This window comes from Limanda limanda, chromosome 16 (assembly GCF_963576545.1).
Source record: "Limanda limanda chromosome 16, fLimLim1.1, whole genome shotgun sequence".
In the NCBI taxonomy this organism is placed as follows: Eukaryota; Metazoa; Chordata; class Actinopteri; order Pleuronectiformes; family Pleuronectidae; genus Limanda; species Limanda limanda.
In genome coordinates this window covers 14,347,851-14,360,531 of record NC_083651.1, presented here as the reverse complement: position 1 = coordinate 14,360,531, position 12,681 = coordinate 14,347,851, and the positions used below count along the sequence as shown (strand labels likewise).

The 12,681-nt window shown below is 40.2% G+C and overlaps 1 protein-coding gene across 2 annotated transcripts; it reads right to left on the bottom strand.

The window, feature by feature from the left end:
* Window positions 1–6,531: 6,531 nt before the first annotated feature.
* Window positions 6,532–12,681, bottom strand: LOC133022227 (potassium voltage-gated channel subfamily E member 2-like). 2 transcript variants are annotated; one of them, XM_061089261.1, is made up of 3 exons: window positions 12,486–12,681; window positions 8,009–8,064; window positions 6,532–6,972 (listed from the first exon to the last, which is right to left on the bottom strand). In XM_061089261.1, exons 2-3 carry the CDS (start codon window positions 8,033–8,035, stop codon window positions 6,649–6,651), a joined length of 351 nt encoding a protein of 116 aa, XP_060945244.1. In that variant the 5' UTR covers window positions 8,036–8,064; window positions 12,486–12,681; the 3' UTR covers window positions 6,532–6,648. The 2 variants fall into 2 exon arrangements, with proteins under 2 accessions (XP_060945244.1, XP_060945245.1); XM_061089262.1 differs by lacking the exon at window positions 8,009–8,064.

Sequence of the window (12,681 nt, the reverse complement as noted above, 5' to 3'; positions counted from 1 at the left end):
CCACACTTTATAGGCTTGTGAGCTACTCTTGAAATGACCAGCTCAACAAGATCTACCCCCCCCCCCCCCCCCCGCCAATTTAATATTGATATTAAATTAATAATTTAAGTGGAGAAGTACAGTGAGCTGTAGGCCTATGATCCTCAGCACATATGAGACAAAGAAGACACATGTTGGGCTGTGTTGCAGTTAATGTTGGAGCAACAAGTAAGCATATGCTTGAAAAAAATGATTAAATGCCGTCTTTACTGCAGGCTGATAACAGCAAAAGTATGTGATATTATTAGCGCGGCGCTTCAGCGTCCGGTGTAAACAGCCAAGCGCCGGCGCTCTAGGGATTAACGCGGCGCGGTGCTCCGGTATCGCTTCCGCGTCCGGTTTGAACCCGGCGTGACGAGCAGTCCGCCCCGGTTGACGTTCGCAACATCGTCCAGGGCAGGGGGCGTGCGGCGGCGGCGGCGGGTGGGTACGTGGGCCGGAACGTCCACGTGACTGCCTCCTGTCAAGTTGTGCGATCGACCCACACTGCCTTCGCGATCAACGTATTGGGCACCCCTGAAGGATAAGTACCATCATCTCAGAGCTGCCAACTTCTCAAAACACCTTGGAGTGAGATTTTGTTGGGGGTGACCAATATTTGGGCAGGCAGCCACACACATTGGTGGCTCAAATATCAGGGAATTGGGAATTAATTTGGCGTTGTACCCATGTTGTGCCCTGCATTCTGGTGGTTTGTGGGGCCCAAAGTCGTTGAAAGGGGCAGCCTACTGGAGATGGACAACATTAGTTACATTCTGTGAAGCAAAGACAAAGCTGGATTTTGTTTAAAGCAGTTGTTATTTCCTGCATTCTAGTGGATTTTTTGGGTGGTATGCTAAAGATGTGCAATACCTGAACTTATTCTGATTCATGTTCATCTGATCATGACTTGTAAGGCCTTCTAGACTTGAGCTGAACTTTCAACCAGAAAACTATTGTTGTGCCTCAATGACTGTCTATGTACCACAATATAGTCTAATTAATAGACCTGTGTTTAAGATTTGACCAAGGTAGGTTGATTGACATTTTGATTACAATGGTATTCAACTAATTCTTAACTGAAACCTAACCTATATTGTTAATAATTATATTCTTAAGAGCAGTTAATGATTTATGTTCAGGAAAAAAATGACACAAGATTAGTTAGGGAGAAATATTTTTCATTATTCAAAGCCTCCCACCACACATTCCATCAAACAAAAATGTGCTTAAAGTGCTTAAACATTAGCCTTTTTAAGCAATACAATGGATAAATATAAATGCTATGTGAGCAGCCTAAATAAACAATGCTATGATGTTTTGTGCATGCAGTGTACCACGAGGTTAACAAGGTGCTCTCCTGCTGCTTGTTATGACAGCTGAGTTTACATTCACCACAGAGAGAGTGAGTACTTAATTGAACCACATGTCATGAACATACCTAGTCTCTGCTCAGATTGGAGATGAAGATTTTCTTCAGCAATAGATTCTCTTCCTGAGTTTCTTTCGCAGTTGTCTTTGTAACTCTTCTTCTGTCGCTAACTTCGGGACTCCTATACTCTTTGGGGTAAATTGGATGTCTATGCAGCGAATAGGATTAATAATGCACTCCTTAGCGCCATCTACCGTCGTGGAGTTTGAAAAGGAACGAATACGTCTCAGCCCAAAATCAGTTTTTTTTTTGCCGTGAGAAATCGGATGTGTGGTGTGAGTGCGTGTGAAAACATGCAAAAGCGTGTGTCACACGGCGAAAGCGTGAGAGTTGGCAGCTCTGTCATCTTCCTCTGTTCAGCCTCCACTTGTTTTGACCTTTCCTTTCTCTAGAAAACACATGTCTGTAAAGTGTTGATGGCTCAACCTCTTCAATTCCAAGAACCCTCTCAGCAGTTTTCACCACATCTCTAACCACATCCGAATTACTTTTCTGTCTGCTTCATGTCACACAACAACTCAACAATAAAGGTCAGGAAATTAGACTTGTTTTCCACCATTGTTACTGGAGGGGAGCCTCCCCCTTCATTCTTCATCATTTCCTCTACTTCACCACATTTAGTAACTTTCTTAACAGCCTCAGCATATGTGGTCCCTTTATTCATTTCTCTGCGCTGCTTCACCCTCTACTTTGCTCCTCAATGACCGTTCTACTGTTTGAGGGGTTTCTTGGCGGGTTTAGCTCATAGGTGCATTATCGCTACCTTTTGGACTGGAGTGGGAGCTTTAGCTTGGCAGCAGACAAAACTAAACAAAAAATGTTATTATTATTTTCTTAAGTCCTGTTTCTCTTCAGTAGTTCATTAGAACTAAATGTATATTCCTTGATGTATTCCCTTACAAATTTTCTAAAGTAATATTTAGCTTTTCGTGATAACAATTCCCATCTTTGTTCATTATATTTGTCAAACTCTATCAATACATGAGTGACAGTTTCCGTATTTTTTTATTTTTTTGCAACCAAATAGAAGCCTTAACACATGTCAACATCAAGTATATTTTACATCAATCAATCAATCAATTAAATTTTATTTGTACAGCCCATATTCACAAATCACAATTTTTCTCATAGGGCTTTAACAAGGTGTGACATCCTCTGCCCTTAACCATCAACAAGAGTAAGTAAAACAATTAAAATTAAAAACACTTAACAGGGTAAAAAGAAGGTAGAAACCTCAGAGAGAGAGACACATGTGAGGGATCCCTCTCCCAGGACGGACAGAAGTGCAGTAGATGCCACGTGTAATGGAGAACATCAGAAAGATAAGGGTATTTACAGCATTGATTAGAATAAACAGTTTGTAGCATAATGGAAGGTAAATTAATTGATGGATTATTGTCAGTAATGGCAGAATGTCAGAGTAGAGATATTATATATCATGCATGTAATTGTCACATGCCCAGCCACAGAAAGCTGACATGAGCTGTCTGGTTACCATAGAATAATGTGAAACATTGCTTTAGGACATTTTTACAATATATATACCATTATGTTGGCCTCTGTGAACATTTTGTGGATTCATTTATTTTTATACATCATCTTAAACAAAATGTCCTCTCTCTTGTGATATCTGTACAAAATCTCTCTGTATTCTTATTTAGCTGTAATGTTATCTTCATACCTCTCAGTCAAGGAGAGGCCATTGAACTAAGTCTATTGGTTCATATTTACCACCGCTTGTAATTAGTCTGTATTCTGCACAAGTCAGAGTCCTGTGGTCACAGTGTCTCTTGTTTGAGGTCCTGGCCCTGCGTATTCTGCAGAAGTAAAATTGTGATAAAAGAGATGCGGTTTTTGATAAAAGAGGAAAACCAGATGAGATCAAGTTGATGCTGTTTACTCGGAACGAGTTTGATCTAGAGACAAATATTTATTATAAGTGGCAGGGGGGAAATTATGTGTGAAAAAATCCCACATATTTATATGACTAATAATTACATATGTGTGCAATTTGCTCAAAATACAAATGTTGAGTCGTAAAGTAATAGAAGTAAAATAAAGTAGTAAATCTAAACAGAAAGTCCGTTCTGTAGCAAACCAACCAACGCTATGAGCAGAAGAAATAACGTGCACTTTATCTTTTATAGAAAAACCTGAACATGAATAACAAGATGACAGGACGTCCCTGGAGGTATCGACCTTTTCAATGTATTATCTGTGATTGAGCTTTACAGTCAAATCAGTCTTACTTCCGAGAGCTGATAACTGCTCTACAACTGATCAGATCCATCCATAGTTATTCAGTTTCAGCAGAATCTAACAGTTAAAAGCTGTAACTCACCTCCGTTCAGTAACAAACCAACCAACGCTATGAGCAGAAGAATTAACGTGCACTTTAACTTTTATAGAAAAACCTGCATATGAATAACAAGATGAAAGGACGTCCCTGGAGGTAATGACCCTTTAAATGAATTATCTGCGATTGAGCTTCACAGTCAAATCAGTCTTAGTTCATAGAGCTGATAACTGCTCTACAACTGATCAGATCCATCCATAGTTATTCAGTTTCATCTGAATCTAACAGTTAAAAGCTGCAACTCACCTGCGGAGGCAAACAGCTGCAGTGATGCCAAAGAGGAGCAACACAACTCCAGGTAGAATTGTGTATAGAAAATACCACGACAGGACTTCTGCAAGAAAAGAAAGTGTATTTATGCAGGTAGCAGGACGGTGTGAACCTTGACTTGCACTACGCTCGGTGCCCTGCTTACCTGGAGGTGTCCCAGCCACGGTTAGATTCCACTTGTTACTCCTTGGACCTTTTCTGTCAGTCACACTACATTGATATAGTCCTGAGTCTTCATGCTGAGCGTTAGAAATGTTCAGCTTTGAAGGAAGGTCAACGTCTATTCTCACTCTGTCAGAGGTGAAATTTGAAAAAGTCTAATTGCGTGACATAGAGTGAGAATAAAGAAATCTGTCTTTGGTCCAGTTGATTTGTATTATTCTGTTTGTGGATATGTTGCAGGTGAACGTGACAGATTCCCCGCTGGACACCAGTATACTGCTGTGGTCATCTGGAAAAAACTCTAAAATCTCTAACAGGTAAAGGAGAAAATCAGTCAGTATAAAATTAAATGTGTAAATTACATCTGCAGAAAATCACTTATCTAGAAACATAAACTTCCGACGTACCTGCCAGGACAGGACACATAACTACGAGATGAACAGCGAACAGAGCAGCTTGGTTCAAGTGGAACATGGCGGCCATTAGACAGAGAGAGAGACAGACTGGAGCTTCACAGACTTTATCAGTGTTGGTGGAGGAGGCCCAGAGAAAAGGAAGTGGTGAGTTGCTTTTTGTCAAAACCTGAAACTAAATTATGCCTGGTGAATGTGAATGAAACCACAAATATGATGATTTACTTCAAATGAGAATATTGAGAATTCAAGCTCCATCCTTCTTGACGATAAAATGATGATGAAAATTGTGGGTATAAATATCACAAACTAAAATATATAATGTATGTAGTTTACCTTCTCAATGGCAGGAAAACCACATATGTGCAAGATGCTTACAGAGTGTGACCCTCCTGCTGAGTGTGGTTTCACAGTGTTACAAACACTGTCTGATGCTCATGAGAAGAAAGTTAACAGTTTTTATCACAGGACAATTGTACAATTTTACCTCAACTTGATCTGTTAAGTTAAAAATAACCTTTCTCTGTACAAAGGTCCTTAAATATCCATTGGTGACATTCATTTAATCCTACACCCTGAACCATCTCTTAAACTTACCTTTACTAAATACTTGTTGTTTCAGATGTCTTGTTTTCTTGTTTTTATTTGTCCTCTGTGTGAATCACTATGTAACAGCTGTTTTGAAAAGCGCTATACAAATAAAGTCATGGCATATACAATTTTGTAAACTCTTGCCCATTGGCCACGAGACTCCTGACATTCCACTGGAGGATAAGTATCATCATCAGTAGTGATTCGCAGGTACCTGTACCTGGCTTGTTAGCTCAGCTACGCTATCCCGCAGGCATGATAGCAGCAGTAATCGCGATGCTAACGGGAGCGTACAGGATTATTACTGACACACACCGACATGAACCGGCATGAGCCGGTCCCCCCAGCAGAGAGAAGCGTTAGTTTATGAAGTCACATCTGCATTTTTAGAGCAGCTGTTTAAAGTAGCATTACATCTCCTAAAGCTCTTTATCCAGAGTATTGATGTTAATGTGTTGTAACGTGTTACAGTGAAAACTAAACTTGGCTGGCACTCAAAATGCAGCCCATAATATATCTTACTGGTCTTTATAGGCCTACTACTTACCTCTTCACCTCTATTTTTGTGACGGTGACATGACGTCATACAAAATTGCCCCACCAGAAATTTCAGGCTAAAATCGCTACTGCTTAAAGGTTCAGTGTGTGGAATTTAGTGACTTCTATTGGTAAACTTGGATGTTGCAGCTGAATACCCCTCAGCTCACCTTCCCTTTCCAACCATGAAGGTGAACCTGTGGTAACCTTCAGTTGTCATAAAAACTCCAAATGTATTTAGTTTGTCCAGTCTGGGCTACTGTGAAAAACATGGTGACATCTGAGGACCTGTTACCAATATGAATATAAAGTATTTAAATATAAAGAGCTAATTCTAAGGTGAAGAAAACAACAGTTTGTACAATTAGATGAAACACTAGTGGAAACATCATTAGGATTATTTGTATTCAATTTCTGCCAATAGATCCATTTCACCTAAATCTTACACACTGGACCTTTAAACTACTACTTTACCTCACTTTTATTTATGTGTATGGCAGTATGCCGCTTATTTATAATTGGGATAGTTAAAGAATCTGGTTTGGTATCATGTGTTTCTTTGTGTGGGAGTAGCTTTTGTTTCGATGTAGGGCCCCCCCAGGTCCACTTTGCCTGCGGGGCCCTACAATAAATGTGAAACACTCTGACGTGTCTGACACGGTTGCTGGGAAACAACAGACATAAAAGCTTGGGAGCCATTTTCTTTACGTATTATTGAAAGGAATGAATTACACATTGAGCTAAACCACAAGTTAGATTTACAGAATCAATTAGACTTTATTATTCTGATTACAAATTTGACCAGCCATATGATACATAATTGGTGATACTGGTGGTTTTTGCAGTGAGTTGAGCATCTGCGTGTGTAATCAAACTCCAAAGTTACTGATCACCCCACCCTCAGCCTGCTTCATCTGAGCCCTCCAGTCCTCCTCGATGTACTGGTGGTACGGGTCATTCGAGTGCTCCCTCCTCTTGGACTTGACTGTGCTCACCAGCATGGCCACAAGAATGAAGGCAAGCATGCCGATCACCACGGCCAGATACCAGACGACACCCCTGAAGTTCTCCTCGGCCAGTGTCTTGTCCAAAGCGTTGGCGGCTGCCGTCTTGTTATGCCTCCAGTTGTCAAGGTAGTGACTCAGAGACTCCTCCAGGTGAAGGGTCAGGTTGGACCAATCAGAGTTCTTCATCTAGTTGGAGGGAAAACACAGGAGGGTTTGTCTGTAAAGTAAACTGAGTGTATTGTATCCAAATTCTGTTACAACTAAAGATATTAAACTTGTGCAAATTCAGTTCCACACTAGTAAGATAATCAACATTATTTTTATTTGAATCCATTTACTTTAATAGCCACGGTAAAAACATTTCTTGAAATAAGACCCATTATTACTATGTGTAAACAAATTCATTACACTGGGTCTTTAAGCCCCTGGAAACTTGGTTTTGCATTGTATTTCTTTACAACATAAAAAAGTCATAGTTAAATAAGTAGCAGTTAAGCAGAAAAGCATCCTTTAGAATTTATTATTTATTAAGATTTTAACACTGTAAATATTAATAAATATAATTTGTTTTGTTTTGTTTCATCAGAAGTTGTGGGTGGGGTTACATCAAATTTGTTAAACAGTGGCCTGGCAACATGAGCAAAAAAACAAACAATAGTGATTCAATCGTTCATATAAAAGATACTAAATTGTACAGAATGCAGGGAATTACAGCAAAATTCCACTCAATTTAAACCAGTTAGAAAAGCTCCGAAAAATAAGCACATGCAGCACATGGAAAAAACACTTGTTCCCCAAACATATTGCACCACATAATTAACAGTAAGAAACTGGTTCAGAAAACAGGTTGTTAAGGCCTTTAACTGTCTTGTAATTTAACAACAACCCTTCAAAAGTGGGTCATATGTACGTCTGAATACAGATGCTGTATGATTGTCAGAACTGTGATATGTGTGATATGCACAATAATAAAATAACACGCAACATGTAGTATTCCAAAAAAGCCATTATCACTCTCCAGGTTGATTTCATTACTATTGTCATCAGCGTCATCCACCTATGTGATTTTATTTGTGTTCTGTCCACCCACTCACCCTCATTCAACCACAATTCAACAGCCGACCACAAGAGAACAAGAGAAAGCTGCTCCCTTCGCAAGAACACATTGAGAAAATCGAGATACACACTATATTGTATTTCATCTGTTCCATACTGCACCAACCTGCTGCCAGGATGTCAGAGGCCGCATGGTGAAATCTGTCAGGAGGTCGGGGAATGCTGCAGTGAGAAAAGACCAAAACACAGCAAGACACAAAGTCACTGTCGCTCACTGCTTCACAGGCCCACACTGCTCAGGTGCTGTTTACTTTTCTTTATCTTTTCTGCTGGGTTTTGACTTTCTGCGTGCGGAAGGGAGGGAAGGATACTGCGGCATGACCTTCAAAAGGCTGATATCACTTCCAGTTGGCAAAAATAAATGGTGAGGCCTGATAGTCATTATAAGACACACACACATACACACATACACACATGCACAAGCACACCCAGGCGCACAAGCAATGAAAACATCAAAAACCAAATGGTAGAGACAAAAATTGTTAATGGATGAGGCTTATATGTTTATTCGCCTGTAATTCCTCATCTTCCCACTCGGAGGAAGCACAACCCAACACAACATTGATTGCTTTATAATAGTTTGACTGTGGCTCTCCCTATAGGAGGCAGTATAATGCTGAACATTGTTGGATCATATTGACACGCACTTTTTTTGTTGTTTTTATGTCGGATAATTATTTATTTATTAACAATGTATTGATTCAACATTGTGTGTCTCAGGGCCGGGTCTAGACAGGCATGTATGAGGGGGCAGCCACAAATCTTGAGGGGGCATTGTGCTTTATTATATTATTATAATTATAAATTGGGATTTAGTTTGAGGGGGCACAACATTTATTTGAGGGGGCCAGGCCCCCTCTTGCCCCTGCCTAGACCCGGCCCTGGTGTGTCTTAAAGTTCTGTATGAAAAACATAAAAAAAAGGAAATGTCTGCAGTTTGGCGAAGTGATGAGTACAGACGGGGTCTTAATTTAAAGGAATTTGGTATCACACCCTGGAGTCAGTACACGTCCATTGTCTTGTTCAAGGACGCTTCAGCGAGGTATCTGTTCGCTGACAAGAATGTTTGAAACTGGATCTTGTGCTTGAAGGAGGGAATTTTCTGCCCCTCGCAGCTAAAATGCTGGAGTGTATTACTACGGTGGCTCTGAGGGTCAAAACACACCAATGTTTCAGAAAACAGAGCAACACTTTACAAAACACAAGCACATTTGTTGTTGAGATATTTGACATTTTGTTGTGTTCTCTCAAATGTTGTGCTTTACCAAGTTTGGTTGGGTTTTGTGCAATGTTCTTTTTTGTGAAATTATATTTTGTGCGAAATGTTATTGTGTTTTGTGAAATGTTTTGTTTTGTGACCCTCAGGGGCCTCCTTGGCATTACTTTCACTACCTCTGATCGTTCCAAGATCATTTATGTTTTGCTCTCCAGTGCCAGCGGGGGGGACGCCGGGCGGACATTTTTCTCTTTAAAGTGAAACAAGAGAAAAAGACCCAAAGGGGAAGATACACACAAACAGACACACACAGAAAAGAAGAAGAAGAGCTGTAAAATGAGATGCAAAGAGGTCAAATTCAACAGCCTGGGAAAAAAAGAGACAGGCGGTAGAGGTGGAAAAGAGGGGGGAAATAACAGCTTCATTATTGTCTAGTTATTTAAGAATATGCAAAAAAATACAGCTACATTCTTTATGCACAATCTACAAATTAGTGTATATCATCTACAACTGGGATTTCCAAATGTAAATACAGTAAAGGTAAATTGAACAGTGTATACTGGTCTTTACCAATGACCCTGGATGTATATTCCCCTCCGCTACTCTCACTCTCTGGTCAGTTTTCAGCATCTGCACATTCTGGTAATATGGCAACTCAGTAATCTGATGTTTCACAATTTTTTTTTTCAAACATCAGGAATTTGGCTACTGACTCAGACTGATGAAAGAGCGTTTCAACACAAAGTGTGTTGAAAGAACCAACAGCGAGGAAGCTTATCTGACACTTTGCACAATAAACCGATGCAGCTTTTCTTTAAATTTCCTTTATTATTTATGACTTAGAATTACATCAAGTTACAGCAGAACCATTATTTAGCAGCATATTTCTAAAACTTCTTAATGAGGCAGTTCTTTAAGGGTTTATAACTAAATAAGACAGTCTGCTCCTGTTAAGACTGTTACTAAATCATTAATAATGGCTTTTAATTTACTAAATATATGTTCTTACTAAACAAATATAGGACCAAACTCAAAGACCAAACATTTACAACCTGGAAGCCGAAGGTTGCTCTTATTTCTTCTGTTATTATCCTTTTTTGTTCTCCTTATATTCAGTGCAATAACGCCCAGAAATGGCAAATGTTCACATTAAATGCACATTACACTTTTATCTTATCATGGCACCTGTTAATCTCTTTATCTTAAACTCCCAGCTGGATGTCGAACTGGAAACGTCTCTATTCAATGGGCAGATAATATAATTTGTGTATTAAACAGTCGGCCAAATGAAAATTGAGAACAGTGACACATTCATAAATAGAGGAGGAGTGGATTGTACAAAGGCTCATTTAAGTCCAATTGATGTAATTGACCACTAACAGTAAATGGTATAAACAGAAAAGGCTCTGTTGTTTCAAAGGGTCAGAGCAGCTGATGATGCTGCTGAGAAAACTCATCGGCCTCAATTACGTGAACATTAAATCTTGGTCATATTAACACTACGTAACACCAGATAAGGAGGAGGTGTGGTGGTGGTCATAGGAGCTGAAGCAGTAAATATTGTTAGCCAACAGAGTAGTACGTTTAAAAAATACATCCTGTGCATCTGCACGAAAACGATTGGATGTTACTGGCCACATAGCTGTTAATGAGCCACTTATTGTTAAAGGGATATTCCACCAAAAATGAACATTCACAGATTATCTACTCACCACTGTGCCGATGAAGGGGGGGGGGGGGGGGTGAAGTGTTTGAGTCATCAAAACACATTTGGAATTTTAGGGGTAAACAATGTTGCAACCAAATTCAAAACAAATTAAGTAACTGGGCGACCACTTCCTCAAAACAGAAAAAGCTGCCATCCTGCTCCTGAGGTGTCACCCAAGTGCCCACAAGCCACTGCAGCTATTGCAAGACATTTAGGCTACAACACGTTGTAAATGACACCGTCTTAAGTCCAATATGAATGTCAGGGCTTGCAGACACTGGGAAGACAGCACAGGACCAGTATGGAGGCATTTTCAGTTTTTCATCTGTTGTTACATTTGAAGAAGTGGTCGCCCAGTTACCTCAATTGTTTAGAAATTTCCTGCAAGGCTGTTTACCCCTGAAACTCCAAACGTGTTTTGCAGACTCAAACACCCTCCATCGGTACAGTGTTGAGCAAGTGATGAGTGCCTTTTCATTTTGGGGTGCACTATCCCTTTAAGCACATAGCAACCCGCTGATCCAAACCAGCCAGTATGGTGCCCTGCCTGGAGTAACAACGTGCCATTTGATGCAAATAATTTAAACGCTTACGACAGAGAGGCAGTGACTGCGGTAACCACAGGCCGTGTGACTCCATCAACGGAAAACCCCAAGGCCAGCCTGACATAATGCCAAAGAGAGGGACAGTGAACCGTAAACCCCCCACTGGGCTTGAATGTTACATAAAATCTGAAATACAGATTCACACACTCACAAAAACACATGAAAAGCACATTCCGTGCCCACTTATTAATGCGCACGTGCAGGAACACGTTCTGTCAGCCCACCTCACGTTTGTGTTCCTATAGTTGATCTAAACCACTGTTCTGAGTCAGAGGAGTCAGTGCGCACCATTACATAAACAGTGACAACTTTGAGGATTTGTAAGTTGGTTGGACACAACAGTCACGCACCTGACCGTATAAATCCAGGTTTTCATGTGAGAGCGACAGTTATGTCTCCTGGGGAATAACTTTTTATATAACCATACTTTACAAATCATTCATCTATAGTTTTAATGCAAATGCAATGATCCACTGGCATGAGATTCCTCCATATCTCTCCCTTCTGTTTTAATTTGATATGAGGCAACAACAACAACACAGCAGTACTTTTCCACACATGCAGTTGAGGCTCCTTGCCCCCCGTTACACCACGCCCTCTTGCCAGAGCAGATGATGATCGCTCCTGTTATCTCACTGAGCTGCTTTTGAGGTAAATGACTAGAGCAACGTTCCAGATTCAGACCTAAATGATTATGAAGTCTGATGTTGACATAAGACTTCACAAACCACGACGAATCTGATGCACACGTTCAAAACATAAACTGCAAACGAGTTCATCTGAGTTTCCTAGAGCTCGCTGTGAATTCAATATTTTGTTGGGAGACCATTTTTTTCATTGATCACGGCTAAATCTAAACTCAACCAATGTTTCAGGTTCCTCTTGACTCAAGACAAAGCATTTCTTGGCACTGGTGGTATCTCATTTGATGCTTACTGCACAATTCTTTTCCCCAATGCTCTTCCTCTGCAAATATTTCCTCCATTGCTGAAGGGACAAAACAAGGAGCTACAACTAAGTAGATAGTTAACAGCGAAGAAGGTTATGTTTTTACCTCAGCTTGTCAGTTGTTTGTTTCTATGAGCCAGATAAGTACTGGATGGATTATCGCTGAACTTGGTGGAATGATGCGTTACGGGTGCGGATCTGGAACAATTCCTTTGAATTTGCAAAAAATGGTGGAAGGAGAGCAAAGTCCAGGTCCTGTAGGGGTTACCTTAGAAAAATGACATCCTCAACTTTTCACCTAA